The sequence below is a fragment of the Dermacentor andersoni genome, chromosome 9 (genome assembly GCF_023375885.2).
Source record: "Dermacentor andersoni chromosome 9, qqDerAnde1_hic_scaffold, whole genome shotgun sequence".
Classification (NCBI taxonomy): domain Eukaryota; kingdom Metazoa; phylum Arthropoda; class Arachnida; order Ixodida; family Ixodidae; genus Dermacentor; species Dermacentor andersoni.
The window spans coordinates 121,653,742-121,675,453 of NC_092822.1; the positions used below are offsets into that span (position 1 = coordinate 121,653,742).

Below are 21,712 nucleotides of genomic sequence, written 5' to 3' on the forward strand. Positions count from 1 at the left end.
CCCTATTGTTTCGGGCTGCTGGCACGAATGAAGAGTTTTTCGCGCTTACCTTGATGTCAAGCAGCGCCTTCCAGCGAGGGTATATGAGCTCGACGATCGCCGTCTGCGCATGGGGAAGGAAGAGTGCGTTGGCTGTCACGGCGCCAAAGAGCCCCAGCTGAAGCAGGGCCAGAATAGGTGAGATCTGGTGCGGTGCGGTAGAGAGCGCCGTGTTAGACACTAATGATATCCATTCAAAAAGCTTGGCTTATCAGATTGCTCCTTTGCTACTTCAGTTATGTGGTGGCAATAAGTCGAATACTAAAGAAAATGAAGGAACCAGTTCAGCTCTTGAAGTTGTCTCACAAGCCTTAACTCGGATGAAGTCAGTGCTGCGGCTTTTTAAAGGAAAGCGGAATATGTGGTTCTTTAACAAGAGCGCGTGCCATCATTTTCTATGAAAGGGGCTAATCACTTGACACTGTCCAACAACATGAACTCGATCTCGGCACCGTTCATGCTTTGTCACTGAGTTGAAAATGTTGTGAAATCGCCTTGCTTGCTTTGTTTTCCAGACGAGTGCATCTTTAAGACAGTTGTAGTTGGCTTTAGTGAAGTAAGCATAGAGCCCGCGACGTGGTTCGCGCCTAGGAAGGGTTGAAAAATGACAACATCCGTGGCAGCAGTACAGCAGGTGCTTGTGACGGGCACCGCAAAGTACCTAACCAGTCACGAATTGTTCTCGAGTGCGACGATCTTGAGGGATAGCCCTTATTGCTGCAAGCCAGCTCTAGTTCTAATAACTATACTTGATTATAGGACTGATTAGCGCGTCCCTACGCCACAATTTACTAGCAGCCCAGAGCAATCGCCACTATCTCCTTCGGTGGTAAGTGAAACAACCAATGAGGCTAAAAAACTGCGTGCATATAATTGATTTATTACCTCACGCTTGCGCGAACTGAGGGTCAACTTATGGTCGCTTACGGGCTAAATCATATTTACATCAATTTTGAAATCAGACACTTCTGGGCAACAATAACAAACCACGCCACAGTGCTTTGGGCAGAACCGTCTGGAAATCCTGGTCGCGCTTACAGCGAAATTTTACTGATACATAAACCGCAGTTATCTATCTATGTAAAACCCAAGAAAACGACGACATGCACATAGACCTACACACACAAAGTGCTGTAAGCCGCCGTGAAAGCCACCGTTGTAAGCCGCTCCGCGTCCATTAAGAGGAAGCTTTAGCTCGGGCCCAACTCCGACGCGGCCTATTCAAATACATGTAAAACGCAAAAACTTTTTTCTGAAATAACCATTGCACCAATTTTAATGAAATTTGGTGCATTTGAGGTTAAATCCTAGTTTTTCTGAAATAACCATTGCACCAATTTTAATGAAATTTGGTGCATTTGAGGTTAAATCCTAGTGACTGTTGGAAGCGGAATTTTGATGTATGGCTTCAATTTTGTTAAGAAGATTTTCAAATATACCACCGTTTCAAAAAAATAGAAGGACGAAGTTTACAAATTACAGCTCTGCATCAAGAACAGATATCCCGGTCCTGTAAACAGCATCCATTAGGTCATTCAAAGCGGACAACTTCGATTAGTCATTTTACATTTTACGTGAATTAGTTACGTTGTTTGCAAGGTTTCTGAAAATTCTGTATTTATATATTACTAAATTTCGCTATATTCATATGTAACATATCAGTCTTGTCTGCTTTAGATGTACTATTAGAAGCAATTCACAGAAGTGTGTTATCCTTTTTCATTGTTGAGAGACAGAGTTGTAAACCTGATAGTTTCGTTTATTGAAAAGTTTTGATTTTTGCCAATTTTTTATGAAATATTGACGACCTAACTCAGAAATTCGAAACAAACTGTCACTAGATTTTTAGTTTTCCTTTGAAATGCAACAAACCTCGTCAAGTTTGGTGCGGTGGTTGCCGAGAAAAACGAATTCTCCTTTTACGTGTATTTAGATAGGAGCACCCGAGCTAAAGCTTTCTCTTAAATACCGACATAACTGTACTCCTTTTACGGTGTCGTTCTATTTCAATGTTTAGCTGCTTCTTTCTCTACTATGTTTGATAATTTACAATAAGTATCAACTCTTCTTTTAGATGTGCATATTCGACACTTTCAATATAGCACGATGCTACTAGAATATTTGAATAAAACGCGAAAGGAGGGTTCTGTGGCGAAGTGGGGCTTTTTCGCATTCGTTGCTTCTTGGATCCTTTCTGGCGTTTTATTATTTGTCCAATATTGCAGCACGACGGATCTTTTTACCCTCATTCGTTTGTATACCTTGCCGACGGTAGCCACTCCATTGGCGGTGCAGACGAAGATCACAAACCAGGCGAAGATGTAGCACACTAGCAGCTCCCAACGTATGCCGCCGAGATCGTCAATGCCTCTCGTCAGCTTCAACGCACCGAACCTGCAACGGATCTATAATGTAAGGAGTGGTGCGAAAGAAGAAACACAGATTTAATGTATTATCAAAAACGGATAGACCTCTGATTGAGGGAGAGAGATTATTACATGTTCTCACCAGAACGAGCCAAATCACTGAAATACAGCGAACATATTCTACCGCCTTTGTTTATGGCATTGCAGCCAATTAGTCTGGTAGGAACACAAACAGCAACAAACAATATAGACTGTACCTGTCTGGCTAGCCTAGACAGATTCAGGTTAAAGAATCCTAAGCATTCCGTCCACCTGCTGCAAAGAGCTATATCATGTCGTCCTGCTGGAAACTGTTCCCAGAATTCACTCTCCGAGACAAAGAAAAGGTCTCGGACAGGTCAAGGGATAAGAAGATCGAAGAGATGACTGGTAAGGCTAATAACCGCAGTCTTTAAACCAAATTAAAGATTCTGGGAGAATTTTTAAAGTTGAATATTGACGTTAATGCGATTAGCATTGAAGCAAGGTAGCGACACACCGTATTGCCACTGTCAGAACGCGTGATGTATGAGGTGTGTATGCAGTGGGGATCCTGTCTCACGCTTCCCTCTGGTGACCTCCGGTGAGCTCTACACTCCTATGTCTTTCAATATCTACATCGTTTCTCTCGCTTTCTACGCGCGCACAAAGGCTCTCGACAGCGTAAATTCTGTGCACCGCTCACAAAAAAAAAAAAAACAGAGAGAGAGAGAGAGAGAGAAGGAGGACAAACTCACACCAGGAAGGAGTACTCGGAGTGGTGCCGTGTCTCGCGGCACTGGTCCGAGACCTGGGCCAAGTACTCGGTGGTCGGCAAGCGCACGTGGTGTCCGCACACCGTGAAGAAGGTTTCGTTGGGGTCGGACGGGAACGGCTGCTTCACGCTCATTTCGTACAGCTTCATCTTCTGCGCGTGACACTCGTGCTGCGGAGGTGCGCGATACTCTAGCGATTTCCCGCTTTTCTGTCGGGAGACGTTTGCCTTGCAAACCCTCCCGCACTTTTCTGATCATGGCTGCTGCTGTCTGGCCTAATAGCTCTAACACAGAACAGAGCTCGCACAGCCTATATGCTCAGATGTCGTCTGAAACCATAGCGGTGGGAGGCTCTGTCCTTTATGGAATTACTCAGTTAATGGACAAAGGGTACCTAAACTGTATATATTGACACGTGCACTTGCCTATCTTTATCGGGCGGCCACGTTTCGCCGCCTAACAAATGTTATCGCACAGCGCGGGACGCGCCTGCATGTATACGAAGTTTCTGGAAAGTTATCGATGCTTCTATCCGCTGTCTGTTGTCGTCGAACCTTGTGTTATCCGATTTCATCGCGTGACGCGAATCGTGTAGAACTTCGTGGAAGGCACGCGGGTCCCAGTGATTAGCCTGGAACGTTCGACGATTGATGCGTAAAAGCCCATGCGCTTGATTCGTTGATCACATTTTCGACGATCGCCGACCGTGTTCGCCGCTATCGTTCTGCTAAAAGTGTAGCCTGTTTTTTGTGGGCACAGGTTCGCCCAATAAAAGTTCGTTTTGTCTTTCACAGTATTGCTACTGTGTTCTTCAACGTCACGACCACGTGACAATATCCTCACTGCAAGAAACATGTGCGTAGAATTTCTCTATGAAAGCGAAGTTTCCTACACCTTACTCTCGGCGTTTAGCGAATCAGCTCAATCGGTTTTTTACCCTTTAAGGTTGGCTGGCCGAAGAGAATTTGCAAAAGTAAACTTGGCCAATCCTGGAGACACCATAACCCTTGGTCGCTTTGGTCACGTGGGTGCGTGTCAAGGCTGTGTGTAGGGCAGACATGTAATAGCTATGCTTGGAAACGCGACGAAGTAGATGAAAAGCTTTGCACCATTTAATTTTCTGCTTCACGAAGTTTTGCATCAAGTAGGTTTCCAGCGCGTCAGTTGCACCCGCATACATTGTAAACAAAAATTTTAACTCCTTCTCTGGCTACACTTTCTAAGGGACTCGAAACTGTATAAATTTTACAGCATTAAGAAGGTGGACATGGCGGCGGTGGATGTCATCTGGGAGAACTTGGACAAACCCTCAGATGATGAAGTGGGACATTTTGAACAGGCATTCGACGACATTCACGAGCCTATGAAGGTTGCTCTGGTAATGTCACTTGGCCATCAAACCGCAACCATAGACGACATTCGAACGCTCGCCATGGCACGGGTGAGGATAGAACACCACTGAACGTCATATTTGACGAGCACGTGGAGGATTTGTCCTTCCGAGAAATTTATTTTGGCCACGCCCAATACATGCACCCAGACGCTAAGCCGTCGGCGACGACGATGACCATGAGCGAATGCTGACGGCGCGACCGCTGAGACGCCACCCGTCGTCATGCGCGATACATGAAGATGAGGCGATACCATGTCGCTAATTCGATGGCCATCATGTTCCACAAGAACAGACGTCTAGAAACATCACGAGGTTGCAGTTGTAAGACAAGGAGGTCATCAAGAAAGCCTTCAAAAATTACGTGGCGTAAAGGGCGGGGGTTTCGAACAGCATCACCTACTCACATGCTCGGAAACAGGACGTCTTCGCTGTGATGCGACAACTCGGAAAGCCCTCGGCTTTATTGACACTTTCCGCGTCCGATGTACATTGGCAAAGCTTTCTTGCTCTACTGCATGGATTCAAGATAAATCCCGAAGAAGCATTGAAGCCCGTGCAAAGATTGATGATGTGCGAACTCAGCCAACTTTTCAGGGACTATCCCATCACGTGCGCTGTCTACTTAGACTAAATGGTGAGGGTGATCGTGTCCATTCAGCGGAACAAGATCATTTCACCATTTGCACCCCATTACGTTGTCGAACACTTTAGGCCTAAATAGTTTCAGTACCGGGGATGCGCGCACGCACACATCGTGCTCTGGATGAATGGCGTGCCAGACGAAACACGTGGTCCCGACATACCAGAAACTATCAAGATGGCCGGCATCTCATATCGGTGAATTTCAGTCTCGTGGCTAGGCCACGCTGTCAGACTCACCACAATACCGACACGTGCTTGAAAAATGGCGCACGAAGTGTCGCTTTGGCTCACCATTCTGGCCGATCGAAAATACCATGATAGTAATGCCACTCCCACCTCCAACCACTGATGAAGAGACGGCTCGGCGCGCACAACTTACGGCACTGCACGATACCATACATGTCGCACTAGAGGACAGAGTGCACGACGACCTTCTTCAGCTGTGCCAGCATGACGGAAACGCGAATCTCGAAGAGAACATCTCCCCGGACCGCGGCGGCTGCATTAGACCATGCATCATGTTCATGCCTGACACGATTCAAAGGTAAACTTCTTATTGCCTATGTCCTTGATTCAAACATGGTCATTGAAGTTGTCCTCGATTCCTACGCATGCGCCGCATATGTCGTGGACTACGTCAACAAAGCGAAGAAAGACATGTAGAAGTTGCCCCAGGAGATTCAGATCATTGTGGATCCCCCCGATGCTGAGATAAGCTACAGCAAGTAGCTGCAGCATAATAATCTCAATATGCTCAATGCTGTTGAAATGTCCACTCAAGAAGCCGCTTGGTATCTCTCACAGCCGGGAATCTCGAAAACGAGCAGGGATGCGGTCGTCGCAAACACGCAGTGGCCCGAGCCACGCGTACGCGTGCACAAAACGCTCGAAGAAATGGACAAAGAGGGGCTCGACGAGGCAAGCACGGAAGTGTGGAAAAAGTTGGCCATGGAACGCAGCAAGAATAGGAATGAGCGACTTCGTCACATCACCTTCGTGGATTACATCACGGTGAGCAGGCCACCGAATGATGCATTGTGGTGTCAACTGGCTATTCTTCGGTCCCAGTGCTATCAGGAGGTTGACATTCTCAATTATAAACGGGAATACGTCTTCTTCTTCCATCGATTTCAGAAAGAAGTAGAAATCTATGAGGAGACAAATTTGTTGAAGTCTTTGACCAAAACTACATTGACATCATGAAAGAAGTACACACACAACGTTGACATTCATGAACTGCACAAAACGTGCGAGAAGGTCGTCAGTGAAAAAGCCACTCGTCTCGAAGATATTCGGCAAGCACAAGAAAGGGAGCTTCCACAACAGGAATACGAGTTTGCTACGGTGCAACTTACAACCGCTGCGGATAACACAGACACTCTTCAAGAGCTAGGCGTGCAAGCCGAGGCACTTGCACCGAGATGTTGCGCGGTGCAGACGAGAACACCCTTTCTGACCAGAGATGGTTTCCTGCAGAAAATGTGTCTCACAAACTACGGGCAGCTTGAAACCCTGCATGAAATCACACATAGCCTCACAACGCCAATATCCACGCCGCTGTAGATCTTCTTCATGGGTGCAGCTGGCTGTGGAAAGACGTTCGTCTTAAGACTCATTGAGAATATCTACAATCAATACTGCAACGTCGGTGACGTAGACCACAGTGTCAATGAATACATAGCATGCGCAATGACTGGAAAGGTAGCAGTAGCGCTTCGGAATGTCACCGTACACTGTGCCTTCAAGCTGACCAAAACGGGTCGCAACCGTGAACAATATATCAGCAACAGTGATCACAACACCTTCTTCAACACGCCCAGAAACATTCGATGCGTCACCATCAATGAGGTCAGCGCGATGTCTGCGGACACACTCTTTGTGGTAGGCCAACACCTTTGCCGCATTTCTATGCGACTCATCGAGCCATTCGGAGGGCACGATGTCATTCTTTGCGGAGAACTGAGAGCTTGGTAGCATCGCCCGGAGCACTATGACTTACTTCATACTGTTCTTCGTACAGATCCAGCTGGGGTTAAGTGGATGCAGCGCTGGTTCCTTCTCTGCCTCAGCAAAGGTGATGGCGTCAACGGCGCCGATCACACGAAAACCCATTTCCACTGCACTAGGCGTATCGCCAGCATTGATACCGACGTGCTCACGTCACATGGATTTTGGGCCGGCTGAGTCACACCTGGATCGTTCATTTGGCTCATCAGCGACCCCTGGAACATCGGTGGACCAGCTTAAAAGGAAGCCGAGCAGCCGGGCGCAACTCAGTGGGCTTGGTAGCATCACCCGGAGCACTATGACTTACTTCATACTTCATACGTACAGGTTGGTAACAAATGGTGTTTTTATGCCGGCGTTACGAGCAATGATGTCTGTCTGGTAGCGCTGCCGAGCCCACAGTGCGCACTGCTTTGTTGTTTGGAATCATTTCGAGTAATTCTCATGCTATTGCAACGGAGTGGTGACGTAGAGCAAAATCCGGGCCCCGATAAACTAGATGAAATATCGTGGGCTGTAACTGAAATCCCAACTTCGCACTCGACCTTAGAAACTGGTCTAGCAAATGTGCAGCAGAGGCTTTCACAAATTGAAGCGACCCTCTCGTCACTCAGGCAATATCACGAGGAAGTTGATAAGTGTGAGGCAACTGTGCATGCTATGCGCTATGTGAAGTTGCCCAAATGACTAGAAAAATTGATGAGCTGGAAAATAGGAGCCGCCGCAATAACCTCGTCATATATGGCGTGAAAGAGCACGATAAAGAAAATCCTGCAGCCTTGGAATCGTCTGTAACAAAAGATATGCTGCATAATATTCTAGACGTTCAGGTCAGAACTGTGAAACGTGCACACCGAATCGGCTTAAAAAAGCCTGGTCGAGATTGACCAATCATACTACGCTTTTATGACTTTACCGAAAAAATGACAGTTCTTCGCAACTGTTTGAAATTGAAAGCAAAGAAAATTTCTTATTTCTGAAGACTTTTCCGGTGACATTCGTAAAATACGCAAGAAGCTATGGAAAGCCGCGGCAAGTAGCAGGTATAACGGCCATGAAGAAAGCCTACATTTTGACAAATTAAGGATTAATGAAGACCTGTACGTTTGGAATAATGATCAGAAAGAAATGGAGCGATTGCACCGCTCGAAGCCCCACGTGACAGCGAACGCTAGCACCTACAATGAATGACAAATAGAAAGTACTCCACGGCTGACATTACTGTGCTTTAATGTGAGAAGCATCGTCAATAAACTTGAAAAAATTGAGGAACTGCTGCTGTTGTATGGCCCAGATGTAATCGTAATTACAGAGACGTGGTTGAACTCAGATATCCATGATTCTGAGGTGGTTCCTCCCTCCTATGCATTACTGCGCACAGATCGGCAAAGTCGTGGTGGAGGCGTTGCTATTGGTGTTAAGTGGCATTTGTTTGTCCACCGAGAAACCGGTATTACTGATCATGAGAGCGTATGGTGTACAATAAAGGTCAATGATGGCAATTTACTAACAGATGGTGTTTACAGACGACCAGGCGCTCCGGACAGTTACCTTGTAGAACTGTACGACTTCTTATATAATTACACCAACCAAAGAACGAAATTAATTCTAGCTGGAGTCTGGGATTGGGATCACTTTTTAATTGGCAATAAAGGAGTCAAAACTTGTTACCTTCTTTTTGATATCATGCAGACTTTCTCTCTGCCTCAACTTGTGCATGAACCAACACGCGTTCAAGGGCACGTGTGCTGAGTGCTTGACCTTGTCTTTGTGTCCACATCTTTAACCCCTGAAGTTAGCATAGAACCGGGTATTTCCGACCATAAAATAATTTTATTGATGGTAAACGATCTTGGCATGAGTACAAGGCCCTCTAGTACTGGCACCAGAATTTTGGTTAAGGATCACACAAAGGCTAATGATGAAAGCATCATTGATATTTTAGGAATTATGGATGATTTTGATGATAGTACGTTGGACGCCAACGACTTATGGTTAAAATTAAAAGATGGGGTTTTACACTCTGAAAGTAATTTTATTCCTAAGAAGCTCAAAAAAGTAAAGCGGATGTCACCATGGATTACAAGAACTATCATACACCTCAAAAGAAGAGTGCAAAGGATGCGCAAGAAAAAAACAATCTCACTATGGTTAGTCAGCTTTCACGAGAACTGAAAGAAAGGTTAAGAAGCGCGAGAGATAACTTTTTTTCTAATACTTTATTTGAGTTCATGATAAATCAGCCTCGGAAATTCTGGCGGTATCTGTCAAAAGCGGAAAGTCCTCCAATGAAATGTGACATTGCTGGTATAGTGGTTGAGGATGCGCGTACTATCGCTAACTCATTCAGTACATATTTTCAGTCGGTATTCTCCCGTGCCCAAGTCCCTAATATGCCCTTATCAGCGTACGACTCTGTAATGCCCAAAATCCTGATAACAGAGTCCTGCATTTTGAATTTCCTGCTACAGATAGACGTTAAAAAATCGCCTGGCCCTGATAATTTATCAAGTACTTTCCTCAAGCGATACGCGGGTCAGTTGTCCCCCTTCCTGCATAAAATTCTCAGTGCATCACTTGAAACGGCAGTGCTTCCCGCGGACTGGTTGCGCGCGAAGGTCGTGCCAATTCACAAAGGTGGGAACAAGCAGCTTCTAGACACATACAGGCCAATATCCCTAACCAGCACCTGTTGCAAACTAATGGAACATATAATAAATAAAGCTGTTGTAACTTATCTAGTGGAAAATAACCTATTATTCTTCAGACAACACGGCTTCAGGCAAGGGCTTTCAACTGTAACTCAACTTTTAGAAATTATACACGACTTTGCTGCAACAATTGATTCAAGACTGCAAGATGACGCAATGTTTGTCGATTTTTCGAAGGCATTCGACCGGGTTCCACACAGTTTACTAATCTTCAAACTCAAATCAATTGGTATTAATCCCAAGACTGTTTCAAGGATCGAAGCCTACCTCTCGAATCGGTGCCAGTTTGTTTGCGTAAAAAATCGTGAACCGGACTATCTTGATGTTCTTTCTGGTGTGCCACAGGGATCGGTTCTGGGGCCAACTCTGTTTCTTTTATATATTAACGACTTGTATACATGTATGGAACCAGGGGATACAGTAAAGCTTTTTGCGGAGGACTGTGTCATATACACAACTGTCAAAACATTCGATGAACAGACAAAACTTAATACGTCTCTACAAAACATCGTTACCTGGTGCGAAAAAAGGGGCATGCAAATTAACACACAGAAAACTAGGTGTATGACTGTAACACGTAAGAAAGAGCCCTTAAATTTCACATATAAACTAAGTAATAATTCGTTGGAACGAGTAGACTCAGTCAAATATCTAGGTGTCACAATAACAAGATCGCTAAAATGGGATGTACAAACAACTCGGGTTTTTACGAAGAAAGCTAGTGACAGTCCCCACCTTGGAGAAATTAACGGCTTATAAAACTCTGGTTAGGCCGATATCAGAATACGGCAGCATAGTATGGAAGCCGCATCCAAAGTATTTAAACTTGGCATTAGAAAAGATCCAAAGCAGGGCGCTCGGATTCATATACACGAAGTATTCAAGGTACGACAGCGTAACTGCGCTTCGCCCACAAGCAGGCATACCGACACTTGCTGGTCGAAGGAGGTTGGCCTGTTTGATGTTCCTTTACCTTCTTTACCATGACCTGATAAACTTAACGAAATCCGACTACTTTGTGCCCCCCGAACGTCACTCCAGTCGAACTAACCATGATAAATGTATTAGACCATTCTTTTCGCGTTGCAGCACACTAAAATACCAATTTTTTTCCTTCCACAATAGATCTGTGGAATTCCCTGCCAAGTAACATCGTTTGCTCACAATCTGTGCATTCATTCGCGTGGACACTTGAATTTCACTTCGAGCCATTATCGGAATGATGACCGCATTGTGGTCGTCTTGGCTGAGCATTCCTCAAAAATTATCAATGACTTATTGCCCTGCCCCAACTTCTTTCACACGCCGGTGTCCGTACGTTCTTTCATACTTCTCTGCGCTTGGTTCTTGCACACGTTTGTCAATAAGATGGTATTATAATATACATTACACTAGATACTGTTTGCACATTACACGGCACACACAAATGCATTTTTTTCCTGTATTAACTGCTTCTTACACTTTACATGGCGTACGCACTTAATGGGTTGGTTTTGTTTCCTTGTATTTACTTATTGCTGACATGGTGCGTCGATTGTAACCATTGCTTTTTTGTTTTAGTTTGCTGCAAAACCCTCTATAACAAAGCGCTACGCCTACACTGTTTGTATGTCCATTCCTGAATGAGCCTTTCAAGGTTTAGAGTATTGATAAATAAATAAATAAAAATAAAATAAACTGCCTCCAGTCAGAGCGTCCCAGGCCTCTAAACGCTCGTCCCTTATTAGCAGCGTCTTCAGCACAGCTCAGATTGCATGGCACTACTTGTCATACTACAGCCTCACGCAAGTTGTCAGGCAGTCCGACAACACATTCTCTACGATGCTCAACAAAATTGGCGGATGGGCACCTCTGAAAGTGAAACGCTCCCCCCCTCCCCCCCCCCCATCTAAAGTAGATTTGTCACCGTTGAGGACGCTGCAAAGTGCTGCCCGAGGTGTATAATACTCTTCTTCTCAAAACAAGGCATTGATAACTACAAAGCACCAGCTGCTGCTGCGTACGAAGGCGTTGTAGAAATGTTCCATGCCACGGACTACAAAACGGGACACCGATCCAATGGAGAACTAGAACTGGTGCAAGCAACAGTTGCAACTCTCCCAAAGGCCGATACTGGATCGCTGTTCCCGAAGCTTGCACAGTGCGTAGGGCACCCATACTTGATTGTACCTAACATTGATGTCACGGAAAGATTTGTGAATGGCTTTGTGGGGACACTACGCTTCCTCCAGCACGATGTTCACGAAAGAGTGCTGTGGCTGTGGATGCAATTTCCAGATCGCTTGCGAATTGTAGCACGAAGTAAGGGGCGACCCGCCGTGGTTGCTCAGTGGCTATGGTGTTGGGCTGCTGAGCACGAGGTCGCGGGATCAAATCCTGGCCACGGCGACCGCATTTCGATGGGGGCGAAATGCGAAAACACCCGTGTACTTAGATTTAGGTGCACGTTACAGAACCCCAGGTGGTCGAAATTTCCGGATTCCTCCACTACGGCGTGCCTCATAATCAGAAAGTGGTTTTGGCACGTAAAACCCAAATAATTTCAAAAAACATAGCATGCGCCTATCTGGCGCCAAACATATCCGAATACGACACAGCATCGTTCGTCATGCGCAATATACATGAAGGCATCACATCGAAATCATTCGTACTAATAGGCGACTTTAATGAGAACACAACGACAAATGACACATTTTTCAAAACATTTTACGATGATCACGGAATTGCACTCGCAAAACCACGCACAGCCATCACAACTTCGAGAGGAGCATGTGTCGACCTAGCCTACCACAACAAGAACGCTGAGAAGGATTTGAAATACTTCTCAATATAATTCACAGATCACAAGGCAATGGTCCTTTCATGCGACCTCTTCACACTACTGCCGACACCACCGCAGTAGTTACGACGCCAAGATTACACGTCAGTCATATATCCCTCTGATGATTTTCAATCCAGCCTTTCTCACGTAACTTCGGGCGTACCACAGGGATGCGTCCTCGTCCACATATTGTTTTTAATCTATATAAATGACTTGCCAGAAAACATTTCATACTACATGCGAATCTTCGCTGACGATTGCATCATATATCGACCTGTACCGACGACGACTTGGTGCGGCAAAACGACTTTTACCGAATTAACAACTGGCGTAAAAAAGGGCTCGTGTCACTGAATCCAGAAAAATGTACAATTATCTCCTTCACACGCAAACAAAACATTTCCAACTACTGCTACACGATTATTACGCACTGTCGCACGTATCATCTTATAAGTACCTTGGTATTAATTTCACACCCAGCCTCTCCTGGTCTCATCATATTATCACCATATGCGCAAAAGCTTCCAAATCTTTAGGATATTTACGTCGAAATTTGCACAGCCACACCAGTCACCTTCGTGAACTAGCTTATCAGACCTTCGTTCGCCGGCAGCGTGAATTCGCCGCATCTATCTGGTCCCCCTAGCACAATTATTTAATTAACATGCTTGAAGCTGTTCAGAATAGGGCCACTCGTTTCATTTCACGCAATGACAATCACAACAGCATAACGCAAATTATGCTGAATCTGTCACTTCAATGCCTTTGTGCTCGCCGCGACATTGCCCTTTTATGCCTTTTTCACAAATACGCATACAGCAACAGACCATTCTCACTTCACCTTGATGCTCCTTCCATTACATCACATCCGTTGCATAATCACTCAAGTTTCCGCGATTATATGGGTCAACTGATGCCTTCAAATGATTTGCTCTTCCTCGCGTCATACGTTTGTGGAATGGTCTTCTAGACAACATCGCATCCAAATCAGACCACTATAGTTGCCGTCAACTTCAGCCCTCTTTCTTTAGCAAAAAAAAAAAAAATTACCACAAGTTTTTTCAATTTTCTTTTAATTCCTGTGTCATTCCCTGTATCCCGCCCATGTATTTATTTATTTTTTATTTTTATCACCTTAAGACCAAATACATCTGTCATTTTTTTGTACCACTGCATGTATTTTCCTGGTTTTTTTTCTTAGTGTCCGACTTGGTGCCCGTGTGAATTTCTTATATTGAAAAATGTTTTTACTTTGCGCGTGATTAGGCCCTGCGTTTATTATCATGCTCTACCGTTGTGCGTATTTCAAACAATGCCAACCGTTTGTGCGCCTAGAATCCGCATATTTGGCTGTCTATCTTTGGTTGTAGTTTCCTTCCTTTTTACTGTCGCCATTCTAATTGGTACACTTTGTAGTTCTTGCGTGAAGTTTTGCCGTGTGTATCATGCAAGCCAATATTTTTTCTTCGTGTTGTCCTCTTTCCTACCCAAACTTACATTGCCGTCATACCACGTTATCATAAATTTCTCTGTTTAATTGGGTTAACTGCACATTTGAGCCATGTGTATGTACTCTGTCGAGACACTTTGCACTTTTGTTACCCCCCTTACTCAATGCCTTGTCAAGGGGCCTGTAAGGTATATTAAATAAATAAAATCACATTGTCGCAATAGAAGATGACATAATCACGACAGACGTCAAATTAGGCATAAAATAAATCTTTCTGTAGCAAAATGGGCCGAACCTTTATGGAGTGTGACCAACATATACGCGAACACACACACCGATTCAGCTGCAAGAAGTGGAATGCATGTCGGAAACATCAATCGAAAACACTCGACCTAAGCGATTACAATGCATTCGCATTCCCACACATAAGCCCTCTTAAGTGGCTGTGCTAAACTTTTTAGGAAGCAAATATTTACAGCGATTAATGCAGCTGATAAAACTACGAGCTTTACTTCAAACAGTTGTGTAATAATTTCCTATTGCAGCCAATGCTTCGCGCTTCGGGCGAAACTGCGACAGTTATTTACGTGTTCAGTGCTCTCTGTACCTGGGCACCGCGAAGTAGCCACTGAGGCATTAAGAATATAACAATAATGAAACCGAGGGTGTGATTGTTTGCGAGAAGGCTCCGTTATACACCGCTATCTCTGTAGCTGTCCGACTCGTCGACCCTCGTAGACGTTCGTGGCATAATAGAAAAGTTTAACAATGACGCTCCCACTTCTATTTGCGTATCCAAAACCCGAGGCCTACTTGCGTCCATTAAAAAGCTATTTTGGTTCATCTGTACGCCCGTCGGTTTGCGTCCCCTAAATTTAAGTGCGCAAACCCTGAAACTCCCTGTTATTTTAAAGATTGACTGGATGTGCAACGGTGGATCGAGCATCAGACACGACATCCAACTGCTCAGCGTCCTCCCTAATGAGCGTATACCGTTAGATTGACGTTCCTGTCTACGCAGTTCAGCGGACTGGCACCCCACCAGGTGAAGCACTTGGCCCAGGGAAGCTCGTCCTGTAGGGCCTGCAGGAAGTAGTAGAAGAGGCAGCCGTCTTGGAACGCCTTGTACGCCGTTAGCACGAATGTCTTCAATAGCATCGCCATGCCCACGCCTGCAGAGTATCACGTGATGGTCTCAGTGCGAGTGGTAAGCTCAGCTAGTTGGCTCTGGTTGTACCTGTGCCTTGTACAAGCAGAAAAGAACATCCTCAATAGATGACAGAATAAAAGGGCACAAGCTGTATCCTAAACACGTGGGTAATACACGTGGGTAATATGTGTGGCTATAAGGGAATGCTACGGAGGCAACGCACGCACAAGGTGAGTTCTGAAAACAACTCTGGAATCTTACCCGTGTTAGTATAATTAACTCAGATGAGATCGTAGAACTGGGGAAAATGTGTACAGTCGAGCGCCTCTACAACGAATGCCTCAACAACAAAACGACCTGTATATCGAAGGAATAGATTTGTCCCGGTTCTGTTGCAAGTGCTATACTGCGAGCGACGTTTACTACGAAGTGACCTGTGTGACGAGTGAATTCGGAGGCCCCGAACCCTTCGTTATAAAGGTGTTCGACTGTACATCCTGTTTACAAGAACAAAACAATAGAAAATACCCCTCTGTGTGCGAGATTTCACCTACTATTGCGATAATACAGACAGTCTAGGTAAGTTTTAGCCTTCGATGTGGGCGTCGCCGGGAGGACTCGCATGAACTTTAGGTGCTGTAAGATCGCGCCCTGCAGGCCGTATGCTTTGTTGCCGAGGGAAAGCGTACGACGGTGAGCCAAGAAGGATGGTGGCCATATGGACTCGCACCTCCTGCGGGCACAGTGCCGGAAGTCACGTGATCAAGAGCGAGCAAAGGTGGGCGGTCGAGGGGCAATTGGAGATATTTATACCACCCGGTAACATCATCAAGTGAAATCACGTCTCTTTCTCTGTCCTGTCCTTCTCTATGCATGGCTATCAGGACAATTACGAGCCCACGCGGTGCGCGCGCGCCGTATGGATGAGGTAATCTGTGTCGGGTGCAACGTTTCGGCGACCTGAGATGACTAATCATACCACGCGCGCCTAGTGTTGGAGGTTGTGTAATATTGACCTGTTTATCTTTATCGGATGACCATTTTTCACCGCTCAACAAATGTTATCGCACAGCGCAAGCCGCGCCTGCATATATCAGAAGTTTCTCGAGTGTTATCGATGTTTCTATCCACTGCCTGTTGTCACCAAATTTTGTGTAATCTGATTTCATGTATGCGCAACGCGAATGGTGTAGAACTTTCTGGAAGACACGCGGGCACCAGCGATTACTCTTGAACCTTCGATGACTCATGTATAAAAGCCGACGCGCTTGATCCGCTGAGCAGACATTCGACGATCGCGGGCTGCGTTCAGTGCTATCGCTGTTCTTTGAGTGTAACTTCCTTTTCAGGGCACAAGTTCGCCCAGTAAAACGCTTGTTTCGTCACTCACAATTTTGCTGCCTTCTTCACTGTCGCTAACCACGTGACAATATCAAGTCATAGAGTAACATAGCAAACGACAAGAGGGGACACGAGAGCCGTTTCGCGGCCGAGCTATGGAGCTTCGCCGATTCCTCTAGGTGGCAGAGAAGATCAAGAAAAATGCGGCTGTGGCTACCCCTAGCAACTTGACAGGCGGCACGACCACTGGGCAGGACCCAACACGTGGGAAGCCTAATCAGACCGCGTTCTTCTTCGGCGCCGCCGTGCGGGCAGAGTGTCTTGAAAGCAATCTGCGACGTAGCCAATGTGCGCGCCTGCGCAGGCATCACATTTAAAGCGATCTGGGATGTTTGCAGAGTGCACGTAGTGCCCGTATCTTCGTATGCGCTGTGCTTTCGATGGTTCGTTCGCGTAAAAGCGGCAGATACACGAAGGTCAATTGGCTCGCAGTTTCTGCCACGATTCCTCACGCCAACGTTTATACACCGAGCTGCTACGGGCATCGAGTAAGATGTGTCCATATCTACCTTTGCGTGCGGGACACAGCGCTTGTTAATTGATTTAGCAAGCGAATGTTGTCAAGTTTGTACGGCCCATATAACTACTATTTTGACCACGCATATCTATCTACTAACTTGCTATCGACATCGGTGATTCTCCTTTCGGACGAAGCTACGGTTTTTTACTGCTTTTCTCTTCAGAATTCGGGCAAGTGCGATACCTTCACACCTGGAAACAATGTTGATTGAGTTCCTGTTCCAAGAAACTGGAAGCGGGGTCAAAATCTGGCAGGCTACCTGTCGTAATAACACCGGTGCAGAAGCGCCGCCATGTACCTTTTCCTTCACCGCCACAAAACGCTGTCGGCGATTGTCTCGTCTTCCACACTCTATGGAACCATGTCCTTTTGCGTTTGTAGAATGCGTGGAAGGCTTATTGCTATTTGCTCTAGGCAGAAAGCGAAACACTCACGGACAGCTTGGCCTGCTCAGAAACTGGGGCTGGATGCTACAACCTCCGCCTTATGTTCACGGATACGGCCCTACCCACCTGGACATCTCAACGAATTTTTAAATATTTGCCTGCCTATCGGTAACGGCTGCAAGTTGGGTTTCTGATATGCCAGTTTTAGAAAGGACGCTGCGCCGCCATGGTAATCCCGGGACATCAGGGTGCCTCGTGTTCTGCTTGTCTAGCACGTAGCTTAGCTTAAACTACGCTGTAACATTTGCGACAAACCATATTTCCCGTAATGCAAAATAAATAAAATTTCCTGCATTATTCTACGGCCCCAGATTTAGCAGCGTAGTTTATTGACTTATATTTGTAAAATTATGTTCGGTACTCAAAGGTGGAGAAAAGCTGAGAGACTTCATTTTCGATGGCGATTTATATAGCTCACTTTCACAATGCGCGTATTTTGCTTTCTTCTAGAAGGAAACTTCTGCATTCTTTTTTTGTGTGTGTGTGTTTGTGTGCGTCGACACGCTTGTCTCGCGATTGCGTTTTCTTGCTTTTTTTACTGCCCACGCTCTTCTATTTGTTTGCTGCTTCTTTGCAAACTTAACGATTCTCCATGTCCACTCCTGCCTGAGGCATCACACTAAGGCCGGCTGTATGTCTGAAGTAGACATTTTCACCTATAATACAACGCGTTTGAAACCGTAGGACAGTAAGTCCTCACTTTCTCGTCCTTTTGGCTAACCTATAGTAAGCCACTGGTGAGCATTGTACACATCTGATATTGCCTTACACGATGCCATGAGTGCTATGCCTCGTGTTTGTACGAAAACATTAGGCGATATTTGAAAATGGCTGTTTGGATATAAAAAAAGGTTCGCTCCGAGACATGCTGTTACTGCTGGGGACGTTCTGCTGGGCAGCAAGTGCCTCGAGTGGCCAGTCGCGCTGCAATGTTGCGTGTATTCGAGGGCTTCTCTCATGCTTGAATAAACATTTATGCAGCACGTACTGGGCAACAGCAAGCTCTATCGAGATTTTTTGACGTCGCTCTATAATTTTTTTATTGACGCTTCAGCTAATTATTATATTTGAGAAATTCAACAAATAATTAAGATCAACCTTGTAATTGGGCGAAGTGCAAAAAAATCATCTATCTCCATGCGACGACCAACAACATTATATTGGTTCCTTCCACCTACGTGGCATTCGCATATTTCAATATTTCCTCCAGTTACATGAGGTAGTCGTTCGAAAATCTACGGTTACAGTTGACATAAAAATAAAGTCGGCACCCACAGTCAGTGCATCAACTAACGCTACCATATTTCCGCAATAAAAATAAATAAATAAATGAATAAATAAATGGAAGACGGCACTGTATGGTCTCGCAACCATACCATGGGCATGGTTTATAACACGACGCACACGCGTGAATAAACAGCATTATCTTATCTGTTATCTTATGTGCCTCATTCGGTCCAAGGCTGCAAATGAGTGCGTCGCGATAAGCAGGATACAAGGAGATTAAAATATTTCTGATGGTTTTACTTAGGACCGCATATAAAAAACCTACAGTCAATTGCCGTAACAGCTAGCGAAAAAAGAAAGCAGGGACTACAGTTGCCACAGCAAGTAACTGAACCACGCAGAAAGAAAGCAAGCCAGTATCGACGAAATGAAATGAAATCAAATTCATTTCAACATACAACTGATGCTGAGGACCGAGGACAAAAAGCCAGTAAGGCTTGGCGTGGTCCATGGCCCCGCTTTAGAGGCAGCATCAAATACAGCAAAGGATGAGCACAGTTAAATACAAGAGAACTTGAAAAATAGGATTTCCACGCTAATAACTGCGAAACATTTTTCATGATAACTATGAGCAATTATTAGAAAAAAGTAAAGCGTACAAGATGAGTAATTCTCATAAGTACAGCTAGTCATGGAAACTTCCCGAAATACACAAGAAATAATAAAAAATGCAGCACTATGTACAACTATATTATAAGACATAATATATGAAAATGTTTCATACAGTAACATATACAGAAAGATTTGACATCCACAGTACAAAAAATCATCATAGAAGAATTGAACCTTTTCAAAGAACCATGAAGCGTCTATATACATGTTTGCATAAGATATATGTTTATTCCAGCACATAAATAAGCTATACTTTTTGTTTACCTTGTTTAAATGATAGGGTAGTCGAAAACGTAGCATTTGATAAGTATAATTTGTTCTAGGTCTAAGTAGTTCCAATATTTGAGAACTCCTTGTACTGACCGCCTTATGTTTTGCTATTAAGTTGGAAATACGTTTTATGGTGTCGTTCTTTCTTTTTAATTCTGGTCGTATAGTTTTGTAGTAACATATTCTCATAAATGTTAGGTATTGACAGCAAATTGAGCTTTTCATGTAGAAGACTAGTATGCGTTAAGAAAGGGACATGTAGTATACTACGTACGGCCTTTTTCTGTATTCTATGCAGTAGATTGATGTTAGAAAGTGTTGTAGTGCCCCAGACAAGATGACAATGATTTTTGTGTGTTAATAACAATGATTTGAACAAAAGAAGTTTAACACATTCTGGAAGAAAAAAACGCAACTTGCATAGTATTCCAGTCACTCGAGAGATCATACCCATTACCATTACCACGGGAGCATGCCACGACAAATGTTGCTCAAATATAACTCCACGACACCTAGTGGAAGGGACAATAGGCAAAATGGAGTTAAGCTGCAAAAGGGTACAAGTATCAATATTTCGATTTTCTGGCCTAAAAAGTACAGCCTTTGTTTTATTAACATCTATTGTTAACGATTTCGCGATACCCCAAGATGATAATTTTGACACTACCTCATTGGCTTTAATCATGACATCTTCAGCGTTTTTTTTTTTTTCGGTTACAATAATTCTACTGTCTTCTGCGTATGCAATAACTTTTACGTCTTTGTCAATACTCCCTAGATCATTAATATAAATACAAAAAAGCAAGGGGCCAAAATGGTTCCCTGTGGTATTTCTGCGATGAGTGGTTTCAAATCGGACGCGTGATTGTTTATAACTACGTGTTGCATGCGGTGCTGGAGATATGATTCTATTAACTTCAACAAAAAAACGCCTCGAAAACCATAATAGTTAAACTTTTCTAGTAGGGTAGCATGATTTATGCAGTCGAACGCCTTTGAGTAGTCGAAAAAATACCCAATGTACATAGCTGACGTTTCAAAGAATCTAATGTAATTTCCTTTTGTGTTAAAAGGGCAGCTTGTAGTAGATTGACCTCTCGTAAATCCAAACTGCATGTTTGTTATTATATTTATGCGTAGTTGTAAAGGATATAATCTGGCTGTCGATTAATTTTTCCAGAGGTTCTGGAAAAATTGGCAAGACGGATATTGGTCTAAAGTTAGTTAACTCATTTTTATTGCCGCCCTTGTGTAACACTTTAACTTTAGCAACGTGGAGGCTTTTTGGAAAAGTAACATAATATAAAACATGGTTGTAAATGTGTGTCAACGCCGGAGTGATTGCATCTAGTACGAACTTTGCAGGCCCAATTTCAAAACCATAGGCATCGCAACATTTACTATTTCTGATAGATAAGAAAGTGTCAATTATTAATCTAATTGTCCTAAAAGTCAGAAATGTAGATTGCCTGGTCCTTGTAAGATAGTGCGAACTATTTGTTTCGTGAGCATTCTTTGTTAAATTGGTAAAATACTTTTTGAAAGGTTCGTTCCTTTTCTGATATTGCATTGTGATTAATCGTAATTTCTCTAATACTACCATTACTACCGCTTCGCCCATGAACTGTGTTAATACGCTTCCAAACAACATCTGTCTTTTTTATAACGTCAACGTTAAATACATTTTGTAAGCACATCTTTCGCGACGCAGAGTGCTATCTACTTTATTCCTTTGAACCCTAAATTGACGCAATGTTTCAGTCCCCACTACAAGTAACTGCATAACATTTAAAAGTAAGTAAG

At 44.3% G+C, this 21,712-nt stretch overlaps 1 protein-coding gene across 1 annotated transcript in view; it reads right to left on the minus strand.

The window, feature by feature from the left end:
* Positions 1-15,387, minus strand: part of LOC126529584 (sodium- and chloride-dependent glycine transporter 2-like) — a 58,853-nt gene extending 43,466 nt beyond the window's left edge. Inside the window, exons 1-4 of the mRNA XM_050177106.1 lie at positions 15,217-15,387; positions 3,184-3,369; positions 2,301-2,444; positions 50-184 (exon numbers count right to left, since the gene is read on the minus strand). Coding sequence (XP_050033063.1) covers positions 50-184; positions 2,301-2,444; positions 3,184-3,369; positions 15,217-15,387 — 636 coding nt within the window. The remainder of the gene's footprint in view (positions 1-49; positions 185-2,300; positions 2,445-3,183; positions 3,370-15,216) is intronic.
* Positions 15,388-21,712: the final 6,325 nt, after the last annotated feature.